The sequence below is a fragment of the Gigantopelta aegis genome, chromosome 2 (assembly GCF_016097555.1).
Source record: "Gigantopelta aegis isolate Gae_Host chromosome 2, Gae_host_genome, whole genome shotgun sequence".
Taxonomy (NCBI): domain Eukaryota; kingdom Metazoa; phylum Mollusca; class Gastropoda; order Neomphalida; family Peltospiridae; genus Gigantopelta; species Gigantopelta aegis.
The window spans coordinates 38,112,399-38,139,713 of record NC_054700.1 but is presented as its reverse complement, the minus strand read 5'-3'; the positions used below and the strand labels follow the sequence as shown (position 1 = coordinate 38,139,713).

The window sequence follows — 27,315 nt, the reverse complement described above, 5'->3', positions numbered from 1 at the left end:
AAACTATCTTGTTTATTCCAGCTGTGCATTTATTAAATGTAAAACAATATCAAGATGTGTTTATTTTACACTGTTCCCGATTCCCACCCAACGCCTTTGTTTGTATCACTTAGAGATAAGACACTAAATGCACTATCATTTATTATAATGTTTATTTTCAGAATAAAATATATTTTCTTTTGTTTGAACCTTGGTGAGTGGCAAATGAAAATTAGTTTACAATGGACATAAACTTGATAGTACATGACTGCGAATTTATTGTTCTTTTTATTGTCTAGCCTGGTTTTATTGTTTTTCGCATTTATAGTTTTTATTAACGAGAATTAACGATTATAATTTTGTGACTACTGGAATAATAATTTGCGACGTCAGAGGTTGTGTCTACGACAGGCGTGCTTAAACAGTTATCTGGTGCAAGCATGCCAAGCATTACTGACACATATTAAATAACTAGAATTTCTCTTATTTTTTGGTCATTACTTATTAAATTATCCAAACATTCTTGAAGTATATATTTTTTCAGTCAGACCATGAAGCGGGGTCATGTTTCGTCTCTAAAATACCCGACCTTGACCACGATATATGGTTCCAACTCCGCCTGTAGGAGGACTGCCACTCTAAAGCGCGCGCCAGTACTAGCGTTTGTTGAAACCCTTTAGAGGAGCTTCCATATACAAAGGAACGTCTGAATGCGCACACGGATGCGCATAGAACAGTATTTAATACACACACACACAAACACACACACACACACAGACACACACACACACACACACACAGACAGACACACACACACACAGACAGACACACACACACACACCACCTCCTCCTTTGGTGGTAAATATTCTAAATTGTCCCTTTAATTTTTCTGTCCCGAATCGTGCACTTGGCTGTCCAGGGACAGGACCCGGGAGAGACATGCCTGAAAACTTAATAGTGGTATATAGGCATGTTAAAATAAGTCAAAGTCAAAGTGTCTATTTATTTTACAGAAATATCGCTCAAATTATTTTTGAGGACGAAGTACCTTTAAAGGGACATTCCTGAGTTTGCTGCATTGTAAGATGTTTCCGACTAATAAAATAGTTCTTCGATTAAATTTACATATTAAATATATTTTCTTGTTTAGAATATCATTGTCTGTATATTCAATGTGTTTCTGGTCGTTTTAATATTTGTAAGAAGCACAAACTGGATTTGGCTTAAATAATTTTGTACGTACGAAATTTTTTTTTAGGAAATAAAATGAAATTTAACCTAGTACAAATATTAGAACGATCAGAAACATGTTTAATATACAGCCACTAATATTTTATGCAGAAAAATATATTTGATATGTAATTACAATCGTTAAAAAGTCTGTTAGTCGATAACATCTTTAAAATTGCAGCAAACTCGGGAATGTTCCTTTAATACTGATTAAACAATATGCTAGCGTGTCGAAATTCATTTCCTTTTGTGTCGGATACAATACAACAGCCGTTCGACTTGACTGGTCTTTAAGTTCGCGGGAACCGAGATAGTACATTATAAATATTTATCACGTAATTACCATGTGATATCCATCACATAAATTTAAATAGGTCATTTCGATGACATAACTAAGCCAAGTATGTATGCAAAGGACTTAAAAACAACCAGAGCCACGTTCCACGAAGCGATCTTAGCCCTAAGATCAACTAAAGTGCATAGGGTAACTATGCGCTTAAGGTAATCTTAGGGCTAAGATCGCTTCGTGGAGCGGGGCCCAGATCTACTGTTACTATCCACATTTTAAGATAGGCGCTTTCGAGGTAATTAAAGATGCAATCTCTCGCATAATTCTAATTTTTAAATATATCCATGTGACGTACCATTAATCAAATCATTTTACCTTTTAACCTGAAATCGAGGTGACCTAGCAGAAAAGAAGTAGTCACCAAATCAACTTAAAAATGGAGACGTTGCATCAGAATAGTAAACGAATTATCAGTTAATAGCAAAAAAAAAAAAAAAAAAAAAAACCACACGCACTACACGCACTAGATTATTATTGTTGTTGTGTTTGTATTTTGTAAACAGTAGATGTAGTCCAAGAGTGGGATCTTACTCATTCAGTAGAGCGCTCGCTTGAGAAGGAAGGAAATGTTTTATTTAACGACGCACTCAACACATTTTATTTACGGTTATATGGCGTCAGACATATGGTTAAGGACCACACACACACACACACACACACAAAGGACCACACAAATATTGAGAGAGGAAACTTGCTGTCGCCACTTCATGGGCTACTCTTTTCGATTAGCAGCAAGTGATCTTTTATATGCACCATCCCACAGACAGGATAGTACATACCACGGCCTTTGTTAAACCAGTTGTGGAGCACTGGCCGGAACGAGAAATAGCCCAATGGGTTCACCGACAGGGATGGATCCCAGACCGACCGCGCATCAAGCGAACGCTTTACCACTGGTCTACGTCTCGCGCCTCGCTCGCTTGAGGATCGAACCACCTCAGTGGACCCATTCTGTGTCTATGTTTTTCCCATCCCAATTAGTGCACCGCGACTGGTATATTAAATGCTGTGGCATGTGCTGTCCTATCTCTGGGTAACTTAAGTGCATATAAAAGACCCTTTGCTGTTAATGAGAAAATGTTTCTGGTTTGTCTAAGACTACGAATCAAAAATTATCAAATGTTTGACATCCAATATCCGATGATTAATAAATAAATAAATGTGCTCTAGTGGTTTCGTTAAACAAAACAAAAGTTAAACTTTTAGTAAACAGTATTATTGGATTGGGAGACGAGATTGTAGCTTTAAAAGCTGGAGACGTTTGTTATAAATTATAATGTAAGCAAACCGAGTTGAAGTCTGAAGCGGAACAGACTGTGTATTCGTGTACAAGAAAACAATTTGTCAAGCGTTTCTGAGTAATTTAATGTAATAATTTAATAACGAACTGAGTAGAAAGGCAGTAAGCTACGAGTTTCACGATAAACAGAATTCTCCTCTCGTACTTTTAATTGTATTTTTGTGAGGCTATCGATCTGGTGGACCCATTTGGCTATTTCTCATTTCAGCCAGTGCATCACGACTGGCATATCAAAGGCCGTGTTATGTGCTATACTGTCTGCGGGATGGTGCATATAAACGTTTTCTTACTACTAATGAAAAAATGTAGCGGGTTTCTTCTCTAAGAATATGTTAAATTTACCAAATGTTTGACATTCAGTAGCCGATGATTAATAAACCAATGTGCTCTAATGGCATCGTTAAACAAAACAAACGTTTAACTGTTAGTAAACAGTATCATGGGGTTGAGAGACGAATTGTAACTTTAAAATCTAGAGCCGTTGATTATAATGTTTGCAAAACGAGTTGCCAGCTATTTGAAGCTAAACAGACATTGTGTATTTATCTACAACAACAATTTGCCACGTCCTTCTGATACTAAAATAATAACGAACTGAGTAGAAAGGCAGTAAGCTGTGAGTTTGACAATAAACAGAACTGACCCCTCGTACTTCGAATATGAAACATATCAGCTTAGGCCTGTTATTTGTATTTTTGTCGCCAGACATATTAACAAAGCTTCGACTGATATCCTCCATATTAAAATATATTCGTGACAAATCTTAGAAATGTTCTCTATCATATATATTTTGTTTTGATTGTTTCCATGGCAGCTTGGTCGTGCTGGGTTGAGGAATGGAGCGCTATTGGTACGACTACTCACGCCATTTTGTCAAGTCATTGATAGCCTCACGGTTTATACTGCCACACCACGCGTGTCTCGATAAACGAAACACATTCACTGCTTTCAATGATCCCCGTACCAACCGTGGTTAGTGCAATTACTTGTACGACAAACTACGAGTAAACTGTTTAATATACAGTATACCTCCATGCTTGGCCAAGCAGTGCTCATTTACAGTCCTGTTTCCATGGACTCCAGGCGCCAGTCCAGGGAGTTATGCAGGGTGTGTGTGGCGAGCGAAGTTTCTAGCGGGCTTGAGTCATGCTAGTCCGAGTACTCTGACCATAAGGCCAAACAAAATAAAGTTCTGGTGTTTGGTCAGCACGCGTGTCGATCTTGACACTCGCGCGTCAACATTTTGTTTGTAATTCCTCGCGTTATGACGTCGATTTCTGCCGGCTTTTCTTGCTAAGACGTAAAAACCGCATTTGGAAAGAAAGAAAAGAAAGAAAGAAATGTTTTATTTAACGACGCACTTAGCGCATTTTATTTACGGTTATGTGGCGTCAGACATATGGTTAAGGACCACACATATATTGAGAGAGGAAACCCGCTGTCGCCACTTCATGGGCTACTCTTTTCGACTAGCAGCAAGGGATCTTTTATATGCACCATCCCACAGACAGAGTAGTAGCCTACATACCACGGCCTTTGATATACCAGTCGTGGTGCACTGGCTGGAACGAGACATAGCTCAGTGGGCCCACCAAACGGGGATCGACCCCAGACCGATCGCGCATCGAGCGAGTGCTTTACCACTGGGCTACGTCCCGCCCAAACCGCATTTGGAGCCAAATTGCCATCGCGCATGAGCTATAACGTGCATTCTGATTAAAATTTAAATATTCCCCTTATTTCGGTATCAAATATACCCACCTTTTCTGTGCAGTCGATGCGTTCTACTCTGCCTGGTTCAACAACGGCCATGGTTTGTGCTATCCTGCCTGTGGGAAGCGCAAATAAAAGATCCCTTGCTGTCTGTCATAAAAGAGTAGCCTATGTGGCGACAGCGGGTTTCCTCTAAAACAACAGTGTCAGAATGACCATATGTTTGACGTCCAATAGCTGATGATAAGATAAAAAAAATCAATGTGCTCTAGTGGCGTCGTTAAATAAAACAAACTTTACTTTACTGCCTGGCTGAACTTGACATTATTATATAGATAGATAGAAATGAGGTAGATATATAGAAATATATATTCCATTTCTATATCATCAGGTAGTTCTAGGTTCTAGGACTGGGTTTTTTGTTGTTGTTGTTGTTTTGGGTTTTTTTTAATAATGCCAAATTATTTTATTTTATTAGTGATGGCCAGAGAGAAATTTAGGATAAAGACGCCTTCGACAGTTACATTTTCATCAGCGTTAGGTATTAGGTTTGAAATACAAGTGAACTGCCATGCTTGGCCTAGTCTAACTTGGCTTCTCTTTGCGACCTCACCAGCAAGATATATTGTTCATCTGTTTCCGCATAGCCAGATCCAGTCAAAGTGTAGGTGGGTGGAGGAGGGCAATGGACCCTGGCTACAGATCCAAAATGCAGCCATCAAAGTAGGATACTGATTATTATTCGGCAAGGAATGTTCTTTAAGATCGTTCCAGAATTGATGACATGGGGACGGGAAATAATTTTGACATAGTACACAAAATATACTCGTAGGAAACAAAATGTGGGAGAGAGAGAGAGAGAGAGAGAGAGAGAGAGAGAGAGAGAGAGAGAGAGAGAGAGAGAGAGAGAGAGAGAGAGAGAGAGAGACAGACAGACAGACAGAGACAGAAAGAGAGTGCCTTTAACATGCCCCTGTACCACTAAGGTTTCGGGCATGTCCATCCCGGGTCCGGCCTCTGGATAACTATATGTGTCAGAACAGAGAACGGAATACAACTCAGTTGGTATAGAGCAACCGCTTTAGGAGCTTAGGTCGTAGGATCGGACCATTCGGTGGACTCATTCTGTGATTGAGTCTTTCTCATCCTAGCCAGTGCCTCACGACTGGTATATCAAAGACCGTGGTATGTGCTGTCCTTCCTGTGAGATGGTGCACATGGAAGACCCTTTGCTGTTAATGGAAAGAACGTAGCGGGTTTCCTCTAAAACTATATGTCAGAATTACCAAACGTTTGACGTTATCAATAAATCAATGTGATCTAGATATTTTGTTAAACACAACCAACTTTAAAATGTATTATGGCTAGGAATGGCCAGAGCATATCTGGATTATTAAGAGTCCCTACTTACTAGTAACGACCCACCCGGGCAGCTTCTTGCCCCTTTCTGCAATACTGAAGGTTTAGATTCTCCAGGATTTGCTACTCTTTTTAATACGTCTGTTAATTATTCGTATTAGCCTACATAACTACAAATTTTCCATTGGAACAAGGACTGGAGCCATACCAATGTTTTTACTGCTTAACCAGACCAAATAAACTACTGTCATAAAGGACGGTTCGTCCTCCGTGCGTCCGTGCGTACGTTCGGTAAAACGGCTATAAACAGCTGACAGATCTAACGGCGCCATGTTTTATGTGTACTTTACAGCTGTTTCATTACGGATTATAAATATGTATGCACGTACAGAATGTAGCAGTTAACATACCTCACCTTTGGTGACCCCTCAAGGTTACACAAGTTCCTGTGTTTTTCGATGAGGCCGGGGTATAATTCAGTGTCGGCTGAGGTGCTATGGGTTGTCGGATCGATCGTCCTCCGTGGACTCAATGCCTTTTTTCAGTCCCAGTCAGTGTGACGACTGGTATGTTGAAGGCCGTGGTAATACCTGTCTATAGTAAGGTGCATATAAAGGACCTCTTTCTGCTTTACTGGTAGGAGTAGAGAGAGAGAAACATAGAGACAGACAGACACACAGACACACACACACACAGACGGAGAGAGAGAGAGAGAGAGAGAGAGAGAGAGAGAGAGAGAGAGAGAGAGAGAGAGAGAGAGAGAGAGAGAGAGAGACGGAGAGAGAGAGACGGACAGACAGACAGACAGACAGCAGTGACAGAGAGAGAGTTTAGTTTTGTTGTGTTGTGATGTTTGAGTGTAACCACACGACGTGTTGTGATGTTTGAGTGTAACCACACGACGTGTTGTGATGTTTGAGTGTAACCACACGACGTGTTGTGATGTCTGAGTGTAACCACACGACGTGTTGTGATGTCTGAGTGTAACCACACGACGTGTTGTGATGTCTGAGTGTAACCACACGACGTGTTGTGATGTCTGAGTGTAACCACACGACGTGTTGTGATGTTTCAGGCCCAAAGGCCCCGGAGACCGAGCCGTGCCTGCTGGAGCCGTGTTACGAAAACTACGAGTGGACGGCTGTCGGCCTCACCGAGTGTAGCCGGTCCTGTCTCGGAGGTAACAAGTTATTTTTTATATTACATAAGGTATACATAGTTTTATATACATACATATAAATGGCTAAATACATACACACAAATAGATATAATCCACACACTTTAAGTATGTTGTTGATATTTTTTTATGTTTTTTTTATTTATTATTATTATTATCTGGGGTCAAAAAGGAAAAAAAATAAAAAGATGTTATGTACGGAATTAATATTGAAAAAAAAGAGTATTATTTTACTGCCCTACTGTTAATTAAACATCAATGAATTGAAAACAAACAAACAAGCAAAACAGGGGGACGTACTTATCGGAAGAGTGGGTGAGGGGGATAGTTCGATGTAACACCAAAAAGAAAATGGAAGGGCGCCCTCTTTAGTTTTAAAACAGGGGTACTCTGATTGTTGGGTGGGTTTTTTTACTGCATATGATCAAACTAAACTATACATGAACGTGTTATATGAGCCCTATACAACATGTGTTGGGGTTTGGATTTTCATCTTTGTTTATAGCCCATAGGGCTATTATTCCTGCCGCATATGCCATCAGTGGCAATGCCAGTTTGTCAATATTAAATGTACTATTAACATTTAATGTTAATGCAGTGAAGTTCAGTTTCTGAAACAAAGGCCGTGGTATGTACTATCCTGTCTGTGGGATGGTGCATCTGAAAGATTCCTTGCTGCTAATAAAAACGAGTAGCTCATAGCATGACATGGCAGCAGCAGGTTTTCTCTCTCATTGACCATATGTCCGACGTCATATAATCGTAATTAAAATAGTGCGTCGTTAAATAAAACGATTTGTTTCTTCATGGTGTATATAGAGAGTATTACAGTGACGTCACTTTGCATCTCCTTAGAATAACAATAAACTGGGTCATGATCTCTCAGAAACGATCTCCAACATACGTTTTATATGATTTTGATACACAACGGTGATGTCCTACACGGGTGTGTAAGAAAAAACAGATAAATATTGAATAGGTATTAAAAGTATAAATTATAACAAAATTCACAGAATCTACCCTGCTGAATTCGACAATAATATATATAACGGGAACTTACTGTTTGTATTGATATAACATTGTAAGATGTACGGTTGTATGATGATGTTTAATTGTTGTTTTGTTAAGGCACACAGGAGACGTTGCTGCACTGCTTACACAAGGCCAACAGGACGGTGGTCGGGCCGGAGTTGTGCGAGCGAGCGCCACCTGTCCCCATTGAGCGCAGGATATGTAACGACAACCCCTGTCCACAGAGGTATGCTGTACAAAAAGAGTTAATTCAGCGGTGGAGAATGTACGAGGAAGTGTGGATTAGTGAAGAATAAATCACGAGTCCCGTAGAGACTACATAATAAATTTTTTCATGAATACAGACTTTCGGGTACATTCTCCAACTTAATCCATTATTGCTGTAAACCTTTAAACGTGTCTGCCAAAGTATCCACTATATTATAGTTTTTAATGAAGACGAGAAAAAAGAGGACAAAGAAACAAAAAAAACCCAGAATTTTCTTTTAAAATTGGGCGGGACGTAGTTCAGTGGTAAAGTGCTCGCTTGATTCATTGGGCTATTTCTCATATATCAAAGGCCGTGGTATGTGCAAACTTGTCTGTGGAGTGGTGCATATAAAGATCCCTTGCTACTAATGTAAAAATGTCGCGGGTTTCCTCTTTAAGACTGTAAATCAAAATTACCAAATGTTAGACATCCAATAGCCGTTGATTAATAAATCAATGTGCTCAAGCGGTGTCGTTAAACAAAAACAAACTTTAATTTTAAAATGTGTATATTTATTTAATAAACGGTAGAAATACCGGCAAATAGTTCAGCTGTAAAAATAGAAGGTTCTAAACATTATGCAACTACTTCACAGGTTAATCGATGTGTTTACCTGTTTATGAAACATTAAGCTGGCAAACCACGAAATAAAGTGTATTTCATTACGAGACTGTCTCGTTTTCTATGGTCTTTTTTTTCTTCTTCTTCCTGTCGACTCACCCACCGATTTGCCATGTGGTTCTCATTGCCATGTGTAACACAATGGCTATAGAAACTGGAACACGTCGTTGATGTGTTCTAAATACCCATTTGTGTTATATCAAAACTTTCCAGGAAGAATGCCAGACGCCCATTGTAAACGCTATATGTGATCTTAAAAGTTGATAATAAAGGTTTTGTTTCTTTTGTAACGTTACTCAATTATCCAATCGGTTTTATAGTCCGTTTAAAGTCCGTTGCCTTTTCACGCGTTGCACCTGTAATCGATTTGCCCATACTAGTACACCTGTACCTTTTCCAGTGCATTTAACAAGCAAAACAGTAATAACAGCTATTTTAAACGAGTATATTTTTAAAATTGTGTAACCATTTAGAATAGACCGTTCACTTTATTTTCTTACCATCGCTCGGAATTAATTAATTGCAGGTGACCATATCAGTTAATCTCGGTAATATAAAAAATAAATTTTCTCCATTTTACATTAGGAAGAAGGAAGGAAATGTTTTATTTAACGACGCACTCGGTTATATGGCGTCAGACATATGGTTAAAGACCACACAGATATTGAGAGAGGAAACTCGATATCGCCACTTCATGGGCTACTCTCTTCGATTAGCAGCAAGGGATCTTTTATATGCACCATCCCACAGACAGGGTAGTACACACCACGACCTTTGATATGCCAGTCGTGGTGCACTGGCTGGAACGACCATTTTACATTAGAAGCGGGCCGCTAATTTACTGCTTTGTGTTAACATGGCAACACACGTGTATGTTGTACGAAGGCAGATGATGATAACCACTAGTAATGCATGTGCCTTTATCCAGTCCAGGTTTAAGCATGCTATCCTGGACACACGCCTAAGCTATCTGAGGTGCCTGTCGAGGACATTGAGTTAATGATTAGTTGTCACTGGTTAGTGAGGGAGAAGTCGATGTAGTGCATGACTATACGCCTCCTCGTCGAACCTTTAAAACTCAGCCTAGTTTAGCTCCGGTATCGGGATGCGAACCCAGTACCTACCAACCTCAAGTCCATTGGAATTAAAGGCATACTGTCATGGATTTAAAGACCTTATTTGTCTGAAAATGGATAATAAATAAAACATGCATTAATTGTTGGAAACTAAATCTAGCAATCGCATCACCTTAACTGAACCATGGTGGAGTGAAATCCATGTCATCCCTCTTGGCAATTTTAGTTTTTGAATTATGGACCATTACCATAATTCAATTATTTTACCAAAATGTCAATGTCAAAAAGTACATTTAGGGACAAATCAAACTATTTTTGTTCAGGTAATACTTCGTTAGACCATTAAATAGGTCAGTGGTCTGTGACAATATGCCTTTAACCACCACACTATGGAGACCAGTGTGTTACTGTATTTGGTGTGTGTTATTTGTTTCAGATGGCGAATTGGCGACTTTGGCACCTGTTCTGCTACGTGTGGGGGTGGGACGATGTCTCGAGATGTCCAGTGTATCCAGGAGTTCGCCCCCACACCCGACAGTGTGTTGGAGTTACCTGACTTCATGTGTGAGAGGCCAGTACCCGAGCGATCACGTCCATGTAACACGCAGCACTGCCCAGCACACTGGGTGTATGGAGAATGGGAAGAAGTACGTCATACGTTATTACTAACGTCATACTGATTGTTTTTCAAAGTACACATATAGGTCATCCTTAGATTTACTGGATGTATCCACCCAGATCGTCGTTACATGTTTTTGTGATTGTTTTTCAATGTACACACATAGAACAGCTATTGATTTCCTGAATGTATTTCAGTATACATATAGGTCATCTTGAGATTTATTGGATGTATCCACCCAGATCGTCATTACATGTTCTATAATAGTATTTCAGTATACACAAATAGGTCATCCTTAGATTTACTGGCTGTGTCCATTAAGATCGTCGTTACATGTTCTACAATAGTATTTCAGTGTACACACATAGGTCATCCTGAGATTTACTGGATGTGTCCATTAAGATTGTCGTCACATGTTCTGTGATTATTTTTCATTGTACACACATAGGTTACTTGATGTATCCAACCTGATCATCGTTACGTGTACGTGTTCTATGATTGACTTTCACTACACACATATAGGTCATTCCTCGATTTACTGGATGTGTCGTTGTTACATGTTCTGTGATTTTGTTTCCATATACATATACTGGTCATCCTTAGATTTACTGGATGTTTCCATCCAAATCGTCGTTATATGTTCTATGATCGTCTTTCACTGTACACACATAGAACATCCTTAGATTTTCTTGATGTGTGTTCTGTGTTTGTCTTCCAGTGGACACATATAGGTTATCCTCAGATTTACTGGATGTAACCTTCCAAATCGGCTGACATGTTCCATGCCTGTCTTTCAGTGTACACACATAGGTCACACTGAGATGTACCTACTGTATCCATCTTGATCATTGTTACATGTTCCACGCCTGTCTTTCAGTGTACACACATAGGTCACACTGAGATGTTCCTACTGTATCCATCTTGATCATTGTTACATGTTCCACGTTTGTCTTTCAGTGTACACACATAGGTCACACTGAGATGTTCCTACTGTATCCATCTTGATCATTGTTACATGTTCCACGTTTGTCTTTCAGTGTACACACATAGGTCACACTGAGATATTCCTACTGTATCCATCTTGATCATTGTTACATGTTCCACGTTTGTCTTTCAGTGTACACACATAGGTCACACTGAGATGTTCCTACTGTATCCATTCTGATCATCATTAAAATGTTCTGTGTTTGTCTTTCAATGTACACACACAGGTTACCCTGAGATGTTCCTACTGTATCCATTTTGATCATTGTTACATGTTCCACGTTTGTCTTTCAATGTACACACATAGGTCACCCTGAGATATTCCTACTGTATCCATCTTGATCATTGTTACATGTTCCACGTTTGTCTTTCAATGTACACACATAGGTCACCCTGAGATATTCCTACTGTATCCGTCTTGATCATTGTTACATGTTCCACGTTTGTCTTTCAATGTACACACACAGGTGACCCTGAGATATTCCTATTGTATCCATCTTGATCATTGTTACATGTTCCATGCCTGTCTTTCAATGTACACACATAGGTCACCCTGAGATGTTCCTACTGTATCCATTCTGATCATTATTAAAATGTTCTGTGTTTGTCTTTCAGTGTACACACATAGGTAATCCTGAGATGTTCCTACTGTATCCATTCTGATCATCATTAAAATGTTCTGTGTTTGTCTTTCAGTGTACACACAAAGGTCATCCTGAGATGTTCCTACTGTATCCATCTTGATCATCGTTAAATGTTCCACGTGTGTCTTTCAATGTACACACATAGGTCATCCACACTGAGATGTTCCTACTGTATCCATCTTGATCATTGTTACATGTTCCACGTCTGTCTTTCAGTGTACACACATAGGTCACACTGAAATATTCCTACTGTATCCATCTTGATCATTGTTACATGTTCCACGTTTGTCTTTCAGTGTACACACATAGGTCACACTGAGATGTTCCTACTGTATCCATCTTGATCATTGTTACATGTTCCACGTTTGTCTTTCAATGTACACACATAGGTCACCCTGAGATATTCCTACTGTATCCATCTTGATCATTGTTACATGTTCCACGTTTGTCTTTCAATGTACACACATAGGTCACCCTGAGATATTCCTACTGTATCCGTCTTGATCATTGTTACATGTTCCACGTTTGTCTTTCAATGTACACACACAGGTGACCCTGAGATATTCCTATTGTATCCATCTTGATCATTGTTACATGTTCCATGGCTGTCTTTCAATGTACACACATAGGTCACCCTGAGATGTTCCTACTGTATCCATTCTGATCATCATTAAAATGTTCTGTGTTTGTCTTTCAGTGTACACACATAGGTAATCCTGAGATGTTCCTACTGTATCCATTCTGATCATCATTAAAATGTTCTGTGTTTGTCTTTCAGTGTACACACATAGGTCATCCTGAGATGTTCCTACTGTATCCATCTTGATCATCGTTACATGTTCCACGTTTGTCTTTCAATGTACACACATAGGTCATCCAAAGATGTTCCTACTGTATCCATTCTGATCATCATTAAAATGTTCTGTGTTTGTCTTTCAGTGTTCTGTGTCGTGTGGTGACGGAATCCAAGTGAGATATGTCAAGTGTCAGCGCCGGTCGGCTGACGGGACGTCCGTGGACGTGGAGACCAACAACTGTCGCCCCAGCGAGCGTCCGCAGGCAACGAAATCCTGCAACGAAACCGCGTGTCCTGAAGTGAAGATAAAGGAACACAAGATGAAGTTCTTCCAGCTACAGAAGATTCCAAAAATCCGACTGATAGTCGGAGCAGACGCCGTCATATTCCCCGGAACGTCGGTCATCGTCAGATGTCCCGTCCGAGGATTCCCTAGAAAGAAGCTGGAATGGTACAAGGAATATCGCAGGATTAGAAAAGGCGGGAGAGTTGGCGTCTCGGGGAAAGGAAATTTGCGTATTCGTAAAAGTCGTCCCGATAAGGATTACGGTAATTTTACGTGCAAGGCGGGCTCTGTGACATCCAACGTGTCCATTCTGTTCAGCAACATTGTCGACGTGCTGCAGAAGACGGTGGAAAGGGAGAAGTACTTATTAGGATTCGTGTCGGACAACGCGTCGTACATCAGGGACCCGTTCGATAGGAGAAAGAAGCCCATCCAGTTCGTGATCGGCGACTGGACGGCGTGCAGCGCCACGTGTGGCGGCGGCTATCAGCGTCGCGTGGTGCGATGTGAGATCATCAGCAATGACTATTTCGAGGAGTTCCCCCTGGACGTGTGTCGGAACGAGGGCTCGGTGCCCGAGGCGACCCGGAAGTGTAACGAAGACCTCTGTGTCACGTGGGAGACTGGCAATTGGTCAGAGGTTGGTACATTCACCATTTCATTTCGACTTATTTTCGTGCTTATATCCAATTAAGGTTCAAGCACGTTGTCCTGAGCACACACCTCAGCTATCTGGGCTGCCTGTCCAGGATAGTGAGTTAGTTGTTAGTGGTTAGTGGGTTAGTTGTTACTTGTTAGTGGTTAGTGGTTAGAGAGAGAGAGAGAGAGAGAGGAGGGTGTAGTAGTCTTACACCTACCCGCCGGGTGGGAGCTGGTACCAGGCTGCGAATCCTGTACCTACCATTCTTATGTCCGACGGTTTAACTACGACACCACCGAGGCCGATTTATATTCACCAGTTCGGTCTCTAATAACAATATCAATAAATTGTTATAACTTATAACAATTTATTGATATTGTTTATGCATTATAATAATCCTTTCTATGGTATATAAGTTATTCTGTAATTCTGTGATGTATGTGTCTCCTGATGCAGATTTTTGCCTTGCAATTGTAAAAAAAACCTATAGCTTCGCCCCCCTGAGCAGGGCGCTGCCCTGGACCTGGCCAGGGACCTACGGCCCCCTGGACCCCGGCTAATTTCAGCTAAAAATACAAATTGTCATTCTCATCCCTGTATAAGTGTACGAGACAGGGCGTGTGACGGGGGGAGGGTTCTCCCACAGTGCTGGAGCAAATCCTCAAATTCGGGGAGAAAAAACGATGGAGATATTCGGGCAAAATGAGATAACCTGAAACCATTCCATCATATATTGCGATCATCCTACTCACAATATTAGTTGTAATCCATGTAAAAATGCGTAGTGATTTGTTAGCAACATTATATAACTGTTTGATAGTAATACTAATATATATAAATGTTCTTATCATTCGGAAATGTTCGTTTAATTCTGGTAAAATTCAGCCTCTCCCCCCTCCTCCCCCCCCCCCCTTAAAAACTATTACTATTATTATATATTTCTACTTTATAGTACAGTTACTTGTTGGTATTAAATATGACATCACGATATGACAAACTGCCAACGTGCATGTAACTTAGTTTAAACAAAGCTTGCATGTAATCGTCTATTTTTAATACTAAATTACTAACATAATGTTTGAGGGTTTTTTAAGGTGGGTGAGGGGTATATATAATAAAACGATACTATATGTTTGATCCAGTCGCATTGTTATGTAGGTAGTTCTGTTTACAGGACATAGACTTGAATTAAAACGTACGAACATATCTACGATTTGTATGAAACTAGCTTCTGTATGTTGAATGCCGTTTGGTAGGTTTACAGAAATACACCTTGTGACACTAATTGATGGGCTGACAGTGTGATGTTTGCTTTGAAGAGGGCTTGATGCTATTTGCCAAGTTACAATTTACTTGGCGTAATTGGTTGAAAGACGCCTTTTTGGGCTATTTCTCGTTCCAGCCAGTGCACCACGACTGGTATATCAAAGGCCGTGGTATGTGCTATCCTGTCTGTGGGATGGTGCATATAAAAGATCCCTTGCTGCTAATCGAAAAGAGTAATCCATGAAGTGGCGACAGCGGGTTTCCTCTCTCAATATCTGTGTGGTCCTTAACTATATATACTGATGGAAAGAAATAAAGGATCACACAGATAGCAACAAGAAATAATGACTGCATCAAAACTCAATTCATATTGTCAAAGTTGACTGGGAACATATAGGCAGCACATTCAACACTACAGACATTCAATCCCACATTACAACTTGGCATGAAATAAGACATTACTACGCTAGTAGTGAATTAAATATGGTCTACAGTTTGACGTGTTCCCTTATTTCTTTCCATCAGTATATCTGTCATCTGACGCCATATAACAGTAAATAAAAATGTGTTGAGTGCGTCGTTTAATAAAACTTTTCTTTGTTGAAAGACGGTTATTAGGTTCATTGGAGACAATGTTGGACTGCAGTGATGGATGAAAAAATAAATAATTATTAATATTAAAATTAAAAACCATTATCTACTTAGTTGTGTCAACAGAATGATGTTCGGATAAGCTTTAGAATCACAGATTTATAATGAACTCAGTTTAAAACGCACCAGTAAATTTGTAGTTGGAAAAAGGATTATCGAAGAAACATAATACATTTACCTGATTTTGTGTAACTGGATAATGTATTAAATAAATGTGCACGCCTGATGCGCGGTCAGTCTAAGATCGATCCCCATCGGTGGGCCCATTGGGCTATTTCTCGTTCCAGCCAGTCCACCACGATTGATATGTCAAAGGCCATTTTATGTACTATCCTTTATTACCCATATGGATCAGATATACGGGGTAATATTTTTTCGATCTCTGCACAGTGTGCAGATTGCTTCTACAGTCACTGATTGGCTGGCTTTAAAAAGACAAGATTTGATTGGCAATTACATACTGCCGGGATTACTTTTTGTTCATTCACGATTCCATTCATCGGTCAAACTATTACTACGAACTTCAAATATTTTTTTACGATACGAACATTTACGGAATTAAAAATCAAAATATATGTACAAATGTTTAAAAATGTTTTTATTTTATTATTTTGACTGGGTTTTTTTTGGAACTATTCTTTGGTGGATACTGCTGGGTGTGCACCGGTAACGGCGCGTATGAATATATTGTTATGGCTGGTAGAGCTTGTTAGTTGTTACAGCAGCGAAAACGTAAATATACTTGTAAAATCGTTAAAGATTGACAATGGGTAATAAAGAGAATAACCAACTCACTACGAGGAATTACGGATTATCTGTTGGGTGTGCACCGGTAACGGCGCGTATGAATATATTGTTATGGCTGGTAGAGCTTGTTAGTTGTTACAGCAGCGAAAACGTAAATATACTTGTAAAATCGTTAAAGATTGACAATGGGTAATAAAGAGAATAACTAACGAGCTACGAGGAATTACGGATTATCTGTCCCTCGTGAATTAATGCTGTAAAACCCTCGCCAGAGGCTCGGGTTTACAACATTAATTCACTCGGGACAGATAATCCGTAATTCCTCGTAGCTCGTTAGTTATTCTCTAAATCTGTGAGATGATGCATATAAAAGATCTCTTGCTACTAATGGAAAAATGTAGAGGGTTTCCTTTCTATGACTGTCAAAATAACCATATGTTTGACATCCAGTAGCCGATAATTAATAAATCAATGTGCTCTAGCGGTGTCGTTAAACAATTTTTAAAAATAAATGTGCTCTAGTAAAGTCGTTAAACAAAACAAACTTAACGTATTCTGGTAGGCAATAAATGACCCATAGCTGGGATATACGGGTTAGGGTTACTGTGTGTTTTAAAATCAATTTTCCACATGCGATAGTAATAACAAGTGCAAATTGAGTGTTTGATTTTCAATTTAAAGCCGCAGAGCCTGGTTTTGGGGCGATGTCTGTCAGATATGTTCGGCTATTACAGCTGTTTTTGCCGTTATCTTGCACAGGTATTTACAACGTTTTGCTTAAACTTTCAATAATGAGAAATCCAATGTGTTTCTGGTGTTTCTTTTGTTTGAAGCAGCTCAAACTGTAGTATTGTGGAACATTTTAAATACAGGTATCTTAAAGCCGCACACCCTAGTTCCATCCAGCGAAAATAAATTATAATTTGGTTAATCTACAAACCTGTAACACACTTAGTTCACGTTTTTATCAAATGGAGTGAAAAAGCAGGTTTTATATCGATAAATACCATGGGAATCCCCATGTTCCAATTGCTTGAAATAATTTTGAAAGTTAGTATTCTGATGTCACCGGTAGATGTCGCTCGAAGCACAACAATGCCTACGTCACGACAAATTTCACAGACTTGGGTGCGTTTCTTTCACCTCTCCTGGACATGTTCCAACTGTTCTGTCCTGGTTGTATCCCCTCTCCAGATATCGTAAGACTTAGCAAAATTATTGGTTTTAAGGGTTTGTAACGTTTTGTATTGAGACACTTACTGGTCTGAACTTTATTGTTACTGAAAATGTTCACGAAATGTGAAGAAACATCTCACAAATGAACAATAACAAATCGGATGTTCACGAGAAAACAAACCGAACCAAAATGATAACGGTCACGTGATATACCAATGTCTGTGACACTGAAATGGAAATATCCCCTCTAAAAATAGATTAGACCTTGTCTGCTCAACGGTTTTTTTCTCAGACGTGCGTGCGATTTATGAAATACGAAAAATGCATTTTGTGGTATTACAAAAACCAGGATTACCAAAAAACACTTCAGGTGAATGGAAATGTATATTCTAAATAATAAACGGTAAGTAAAGTGCAATTTTATTTGTGAAAAAAAAAATGGGTTTAATAACGAAAAACAACGCCGTAATGGTTAACAACTAGCCGTAACTAGGGTGTGTCCCTTTAATACTGAGTGAGTGAATGAAGGTTGAATACTGAAAGCTATGTAGTAATTTCTGTGGTGAATATAACACACGCTAGTGGATCTATTTACTTCTTTGCAATTTTCATCACTGTTCTGCGACCGGAGTTTCAAAGACTAATATCATTAAGAGTTGGACGTTTCTATGGTGAAAGAATATTTAGTTCACGCAGGTGGATATATTACCTGTGGTCCATCCCATTTTCCTACAAAAATGTTTTTGTTAATCATTTCAGTTTGGTATGACGCAAAAGTGTTTTGGAAATAACCAGGAAAACCAAACTATTTTTGTGTGAAAGTTACAAAACAATTGGCTAAGAAATAAATAACTTGTAGTAAATTCTATAGTATGAAAAAAGGCGTTCCCAGTGTGACGTACTATAATGTTCTGTGAACGGTGTCACAAAGACTTATCTTGCCTCTCATAAGATGTTTATATGTTAAAGACACTAAATAGCTGAAACAACCTGCCCTGTGGCCATGCGTATCGTCATTTTAAAGGCACACTGTCACGGATACTGTTTAAGGATCTTATTTCTCCAAAAGTAGATAATAAATGAACATTACATCAATGTTTGGAAATCAAATCTGACCATTGAATCACCTTAACTAAACCACGATGGGGTGAAATCCATGTCAATAATCTTAACAGTATTAATTTTTAAATTATGGACCATTGCCATAATTCAATTATTTTTTACAAAATATCATTAATAAGTGGAGCATGATGGTTAATTAGATTGTTGAATAAAGTACATTTTGGGACAAATCAAATACATATTTTCTCGTAATACTTTGTTAGGTCATTTAATAGGTCAGTGGTCTGTGGCAATGTGCCTTTAATATAGCTACATTCCCAGAGTTGTATAGTTGAAACGTCTTTATATACTACGAAAACAACTCATCATCATCATCATAATCATCATCATCATCATCATCTTCATCATCACCATTATCACCACCATCTGTAAATCCTTGATAGGCAGGCCCGTAGGAACGATATCTGGAGGGGGCGCAATCTCTAGTGAAGGAGACAACAGTCTCTGGCGGAGGGGGGAGGGGCAGGCCAAAGCCAGATGTTTATCCTTGTTTATATAGAGTGGGACTAAAAACAAACCTGTACATTTTCGTCCTACGGGCTTGATACGAGTATGCCACACTAATCCATTCAGTAATTGTTACTTTGACAGTTATTACTGGTGCTATTCTTACTATAACTGGTACGACTATTACTAAAACTATTGTAACTATGACTATTTATGACTATTTGCACTCCCCACTCTCTTTGTCTTTCCAGTGCAGCACAGACAAGTGTGTTCGGGAGAGTTACGCCATCCACTCGCGCAGTGTGCAGTGTATCAGTGACCACAACAGCTCCATAGTGAACGAGACTCTCTGCGACCCTCACCTCTTCCCCCAGGCCGTGGAGGAGTGTCCCAACATCCACTGCAAGCCGGCCTGGAACACGTCGGGATGGTCTCACGTATGTGTTTATTTTTAGTGAGCTCGTTCCTATTGTCTCGCTAATCTCATAGTCGCATAGCCGATGCGAACTTCAAAGGCATTGGTTGATTAATAATCAAGTAAAATATATAAAGGATATTTCATGGGTTTTTTTGTCAAATATGATTTATATCTCATCGAGTGAAGCTTGCAATCATATCAGTGATATGATTGCAAACTTCACGAGATGAGATACAAATCATATTTGACAAAAAGCATGAAATTTTCTATTTATTATATAACTTATGGCAAGTTACCTTTATTTTTAAAATGGCAGCAGCAAAATAGTTCCGGCTTTCTTAAGTGAAGATAACACTTTCTCCAATGAAAATAACACATTTTAGAGTGAAGTAGTGAAATTTTCACTCTAAAATGCGTTATCGTCACTGAGTGATTTCACTGATATTTTAAGATATTTCACTAAATGTTATATAATAAACTTTGTTCTTTGGGGTACTACTTTGCTACTTTATCCCAATCAGGGTGGAGATTCAATTTGCTTTCTATATTAAATTTTAAAAAGTGGTCAGACTAAGCCCACAGCTAAAAGCTGATGAGGAATGGCAGGTGTGTGGCATGGATAGCCACAAGAGACAAGTACATGTCGCGGTTGGCGAGACAAGGACTGGGATATGGAGGTGGGCAGCGAAAGAAGTTGAAAGATAGGAAGAGTTGCCATATCGGGGAAAAAATGAGATGGAATTCAAGGGAGAGAAAGGAAAGGGGGCAGTGGGATAAAAAATAAAAATAATAAGCTCGTTGGACAAAATTCTTTAAATGTTTATTTATTTTCAGTAGTATTTAATTTCCAAAAGTATCATGGAACTAGAATGGAAGTAATGTTGTACATAGTCGGATATACTTGATACTGAAACTTGTACTTGTTCAACAATTAAAAAAGTTTGTTTTGTTTAACGATACCACTAGAGCGCATTGATTTATTACTCAGTATTAGTAGCAATTAGTGCCCAATGGGTCCACTGACGGGGATCGATCCTAGACCGACGGCGATTCAGGCAAGCGTTATATCATTGAGCTACGTCCCGCACACAGTTCAAAAAGCAATGCTCAGTTATCTCGATTTATGGGAACACACAATTCATAAACCTGTAAATGTCTGGTCTCATTTATCTTAGATCCCATGTCAGTTGAAGAATAGAACAAATAGATATGCGATAAACTGTATGTCACTACATAGAAATACTGTAATTCAGGAGATTAACGCGACAGCTACCCCAGACAGAATCGCACCATGAAATTATCGCGAGTAGTCCAACTCTTATTTGCGACAATAGATGTGTTAAGCATGTCACTGACCAATTGAATATGGTGTATAACAAAATGTAAGGGTTATATCAACATTTTGGGAGAGAGAGAGAGAGAGAGAGAGAGAGAGAGAGAGAGAGAGAGAGAGAGAGAGAGAGAGAGAGAGGAGAGGGAGAGGAGAGAGAGGGGAGGGAGGGAGAGGAGGGAGGGAGAGGAGAGGGAGGAGAGAGAGAGAGAGAGAGAGGTAGTGGGAGAGGGAGACATTCTCGAGAGGAGAAGGAGGAGGGAGAGAGAGGAGACATAGGATGACAAAAAGAGAGAGAGAGAGAGAGAGAGAGAGGGAGATTGGATCAGGAGACATAGACTGAGCAGAGAGAGAGAGAGAGAGAGAGAGAGAGAGAGAGAGAGAGAGAGAGAGAGGAGAGGCAGACAGACAGACAGACAGACAGACAAAGAGAGAAACAGACAGACAGAGACGGAGAGAGAGGGGAAAAAGAAAGAGGGAGAGAGAAAGGGAGGGCAGGGGTATCAACACTTTGGAGAGAGAGAGAGAGAGAGAGAGAGAGAGGGGGAGAGGGAGGGAGACATAGACTGACAAAAAGAGAGAGAGAGAAGGAGAGAGGGAGAGGGAGACATAGACTGACAGAGAGAGAGAGAGAGAGAGAGAGAGAGAGAGGGGGGGCAGACAGACAGACAGACATACAAAGAGAGAAACAGACAGACAGAGACGGAGAGAGAGGGGGAAAAGAAAGAGGGAGAGAGAAAGGGAGGGCAGGGGTATCAACACTTTGGAGAGAGAGAGAGAGAGAGAGAGAGAGAGAGAGAGAGAGAGAGAGGAGAGCGAGACATAGACTGACAAAGAGCGAGGGAGAGAGAGAAGGAGAGCGGGAGAGGGAGACATAGACTGACAAAGAGAGATGGAGGGAGAGAAGGAGAGAGGGAGAGGGAGACATAGACTGACACACAGAGAGAGAGAGACAGAGAGAGACAGACAGACAGACAAACAAAGAGAGAAACAGACAGACAGAGACGGAGAGGGGGGGGGAGAAAGAGGGAGAGAGAAAGGGAGGGTAGGGGTGGACAGAAAACCCGCCTCCACCAAGACAGCAGCAAGGAATCTCATTTATACACTGACAGAGACGGGACAGTGCATAACACGACCCTTGATGTAGCAGTTGTGGGGAACTGGTTGGGATCTTTTATTGGCTGAAGAAAGATCTGTTTTGCAGTAACTAAAGCCTTGGTTTATGTAATAGCTCGCAGATCAACACAGATGAAAACACACACACTATCTTATACTTTATGGGAACACTGTGACAGACGGTGTGCGACTGTGTTCCCATAAACTTATTCATTGTTCTGCGTTGGTCATAGAATTGTGACATATTTTATGGAAACCAGACCTAACGTGTCTGATATGCGTGTTTTGTTTTCCAGTGTTCTGCGGCGTGTGGTAAGCGAGGCTTCCAGGCACGCATGCTCACGTGCATCTGGAAGTTCACGGGTCTACCTGGAGGCAGAAGCTGTCATAATTTAAGGCGGCCTGTCGTTATTCGGACATGTCAAGCAAAACCGTGTTCACATTGTACGTATTTAGAGATGAGTCTTTGGTCTTTAAGAGTAGAACGAAACTGTGTTCACAGTGTACGTATTTAGAGATGAGTCTTTGATCTTTAAGAGTAGAACGAAACCGTGTTAACAGTGTACGTATTTAGACATTAGTCTTTGATCTTTAAGAGTAGAACGAAACCGTGTTCACATTGTACGTATTTAGACGTTACTCTTTGATCTTTAAGAGTAGAACGAAACCGAGTTCACAGTATACGTATTTAGACATTAATCTTTGATCTTTAAATGTCCAGCAAAACCTTGTTCACAGTGTACATATTTAGAGATTTGTCTTTGATCTTAAAGTATCGAAGGAAACCGCGTTCACAGTGTACTTATTTAGAGATTAGTATTTCTTCTTTAAAGATATTTTCCTAAAATTTTAAAAATGAAATCAAACGTATCGAGCAAAACCCTGTTCACATGGTAAGTATTTAGAGATCAGTATTTGCTCTTTAAATAGAAATATCTTCAAAACATTTTTTTAAAATTTTGTGAAGTAAAGATACATTCTTGGAAATGCCCTTAACCTGAGGCACAATAACAGCTGGTACGTAATGAGTTGGTCAGTTAGATGTTTGCAGCTCATTCATCAAAAATTGTTTTTCCTTGATAATCATTCATATATACTATATAATAATTAGCATCGCTATATTATGACGGTGGTCTTATACTTTGATTCCCGGTAAAATGAAGTCATATACATATTTACAGTTGTACCATTATCATTGTATATAAATTCAGGGATTTATCCAGGACTTTTCAGCACATGGTCCAATAGATAGTAATATTGGGAAAATCGGGATGTTTTGGGGTGGTTTTTTAGGCCACTGAATGATACAATACATCAATGATAAATTAATTTATCAGAACAAACATAATTGCAAATATATTTACTCATCAAACAGAGAATTTTCTGTGCCACTTTCTTTTGGGATGGGGCCTATGTTCGGACCCGCAGAATGCCTGGATAGATCCTTGAAATGTAGACCTCCTGTTACTTGTGGTAACAACATGTCCTGTGTTTGTCTTCTTGCAGATTGTTTCGACGAGTCTGAATACTGCAGCATTGTGAGCATTATGAGACTGTGTAGATACTCTAACTTTAAACGACGATGTTGTCACAGTTGTAAAGAGTCAACGTTATCATGACGCAGTCATATTAGGTAACGAGGGACCACTATACCAAATACAAATAAGCATTTTCGTGTCTTGTGATATCCAACGAAATGCTAAGAAAGCAGGGATCCAGGCTTGTTTTGTTTCTTTGCCTGTCAACGTTCCATTAGTAGATGTTTTGTGAGGAAGGTGTGTACACACTACACAACGTTCACTACGTCTTTGTCGTGAATCTGTATCGCGTACTGGACTGTTATTTCCAAACCCATGTGAACTGTCTGCCAGTGGTTGCCGGTCCGGTTGCTGGATGTATAGTCATCAAACATGGCAAGATAAATTTGTTTAATGAAATTTATACGAGTCTGCTTCAATATCAAAAACGGTTTTTGATAAGGTTTCCAAACAAGGATTTATATGTGCTTTCAACAACGAATACTGTTGTTAAAACGACTGATGTGTACTTTCAACCACGAATAGTGTTGAAAACAATTGATTGATATGCACATTCAACCACGAATACTGTTGTAAAAAGGACAGATATGCACTTTCAAAAAGGATTGATATGTACTTTCAACCACGAATATCATTGACAAGAATGTACATAATAATGCTCTTTGAACCATGAATTCTGTTGATAAAAAGGATTGGTTTGTACTGCCAACCACGGATATTGTTGATGAAGAAGAATGTACATAACAATGCTCTTTGAACCACAAATACTGTTTAAGGAACAAGGATTGATATGTACTTTCAACCACGAATACTGATGATGAAGAAGAATTTATATAACAATGCTCTTTGAACCACAAATTTTGTTTAACGAATAAGGATTGATATGTACTTTCAACCACGAATACTGATGATGAAGAAGAATTTATATAACAATGCTCTTTGAACCACAAATACTGTTAACAAACAAGAATTAATATGTTCTTTCAACCACAAATATTGCTGATGATGAAGAATGTACATAACAATGCTCTTTCAACCACGAATACTGTTGATAAAAAGGATTGGTTTGTACTATCAATCACGAATATCGTTGACTAAGAAGAATGGACATAATAATGCTCTATCAACCACGAATACTGTCAACAAACAATAATTTATATGTACTTTGAACCACGAAATCTGCTGACAGACGCTACGCCATCACAGACAGTTAAAATGAGCAAGATATGAGAACAGTGGTTCAACACGATCGTTCGAACAGCACATTACGGGATTTCGGATCTCGAATGAAATGAGATTCATAATATATCCAGTAGGAGTGCGTGCCTCGTGTAGAATGAACCATGATATGTCTGTAGCCAAAAGGATCGCGTGTCTTGTATAATGGCAGAAACCTGTTGTGTCAGGAGCCAATGGGATTGCGTGTCTTGTATAGTGGAAGACTCCTGTTGTCTGTAACCAACAGCAATGCGTGTCTTGAGTATCAGTGAATTACATGATGTGTCAGTAGCCAATAGGATCGCGTGTTTTGTATAATGAGAGACTCCTGTTGTGTCGGTAACCAATGGGATTGCGTGTCTTGTATACAAATGAAGTACATGTTGTGTCAGTAGCCAATAGGATCGCGTGTCTCAGTTTGTCATAGCCGGATGAACCTACTTCCTGTTGAACGTTTCCTTGCTCACCTAACACAAGGTTTCTTGCCGTTTACCGATTTGATGGAAGTCTTCATGAAGCAATATTTGAACTTTGGTGCTATTTTAATTGTTTATTATTATCATTACTTTTTATATCGCTAATACATTATTTTGCATGGTTAGTTGTAGAGAAGAATCGTATTTAAAGTAATCTCCAAGATAGCTAGTATGACTAACGCCTAGCTACATTGCTACTCACCCTCATGAACAATTATGGCGCCACCCGTTCATAAGGCACGAACCATGACAATAGTTCGTGTAACATGTCATCTTATGTGACCATGGCACCTAATTAGGTACGTTCCAACAACTGTGCACGTCGGAAAGAGGTTCACAATTTTAAGTTAAAACGTATATTAAAAAGCTGTCTTTATTTTTGCTTTATAAACCAAAATTGTTTCAATAAGAACTAGTTGGGTATTAAAAATGATTTGGAGTGTCCATCCTTGAAAGAGTTGGGGTATGCATTGTAGGGGTGGATCTGGGATTTGACCAAAGGGTGTCGTGCTACAACCCTCTGGATCAGCGTCTGCTTGTACGGTTGGTGCATCGTGGCTGGTTCATAGATATTTGAGTGTGTCCACAGAACAAACATACTTGGAGCTTCAATAATAGTAAGCGCGTGGAATGCGAGTGGTCGATACTGGGTGCGTTGGGTAAACCCTACAGGGCATTATTAATCTGCAAGTAGGATACTGGTAACAATCCCTTTCCTGTCCTGGACGGAGGAGCCCGCGAAAGACGACATCTGCGTCCATGACAGGTGTGTGCTACAACAGCTTGTTCTGAAAGTGCACGTTAAAACCTATGACCTGTCCTAACTGGTAATAAGTGAATTTAATTGTGAAGTGTCTGTCTACTTCTGTAAAGCAATCATTATTCACAAGAGCTACAGAGAACTAATAGAAGACATAGTTGTAATTCGGTACTACTTATAATGTGCCCGTGCCTCTAGAGCCAGTTCTGGAAGTGCTACAAGGAAACTCTAGGGCTCCGTTCCACGAAACGATTTTAGCTCTAAAATCATTTTAAGTAGTACATTAGGTAGTTATACACGTAAGATGATCATAGTGTTAAGATCGCTTTGTGAAACAAGGCCCAGGTCATGTAATACAGTTACAACTCAACTCCATAATTCATCATCTACTTACGTCTACATGTCCCACGTTATTCTTTGATTTATGTTTGCTGTGATCTTAAATCTAGGTCACATAACATGTACTGTTAGCTTTTACGAAAGCAAGGAGTGCGCCACATGTTTGCGAACTGTCTAGTTGTTCAATGTGCTAAAACAAGGGTGACAATATTAAGATAGATATCAAAGATAGTAAAGAAGTACGAGTTTATTAAAACTAATTGTCTTTCTGTTTTTCATTAGAAAACGATGTTATACAAATGGGAAGCAAGATTTCAGTTTTAACCTATATCATTTTCATTAAAATGTTTAAATTCTAAAAGGACATACGCTAGTTTTTAAACACTAAGGCATATTTTTTACTATTAGAGCCGTTTTTGATAACTGAATTCATACTTTACTTAGATTTTACTGTTTAGATTATCCATTTCCGTACATTCGAAGTGTTTTTGGCCATCCTAATGTTTTTAATATCACAAAATACATTTGTCATATTTTTAAAAACGCACGTACGTCTGAGAAGTAACAGTTATGGAGTCGAGTTTTAGTCTATTTCTAGAGGGTATTTCACCATTTCAAAGTCACAGACTCATGTCTCACTCAATTATATCTTTATC

The 27,315-nt window shown here is 39.3% G+C and overlaps 1 protein-coding gene across 1 annotated transcript in view; it reads left to right on the top strand.

Moving 5' to 3' along the window:
• LOC121385071 (ADAMTS-like protein 3) overlaps positions 1-27,087 on the top strand; it is a 104,000-nt gene extending 76,913 nt beyond the window's left edge. Inside the window, exons 11-17 of the mRNA XM_041515610.1 lie at positions 7,006-7,110; positions 8,236-8,365; positions 10,523-10,733; positions 13,273-14,055; positions 19,716-19,901; positions 22,625-22,772; positions 23,835-27,087. Of these exons, the coding sequence (XP_041371544.1) occupies positions 7,006-7,110; positions 8,236-8,365; positions 10,523-10,733; positions 13,273-14,055; positions 19,716-19,901; positions 22,625-22,772; positions 23,835-23,947 (1,676 nt within the window). The 3' untranslated portion in view covers positions 23,948-27,087. The remainder of the gene's footprint in view (positions 1-7,005; positions 7,111-8,235; positions 8,366-10,522; positions 10,734-13,272; positions 14,056-19,715; positions 19,902-22,624; positions 22,773-23,834) is intronic.
• Positions 27,088-27,315: the final 228 nt, after the last annotated feature.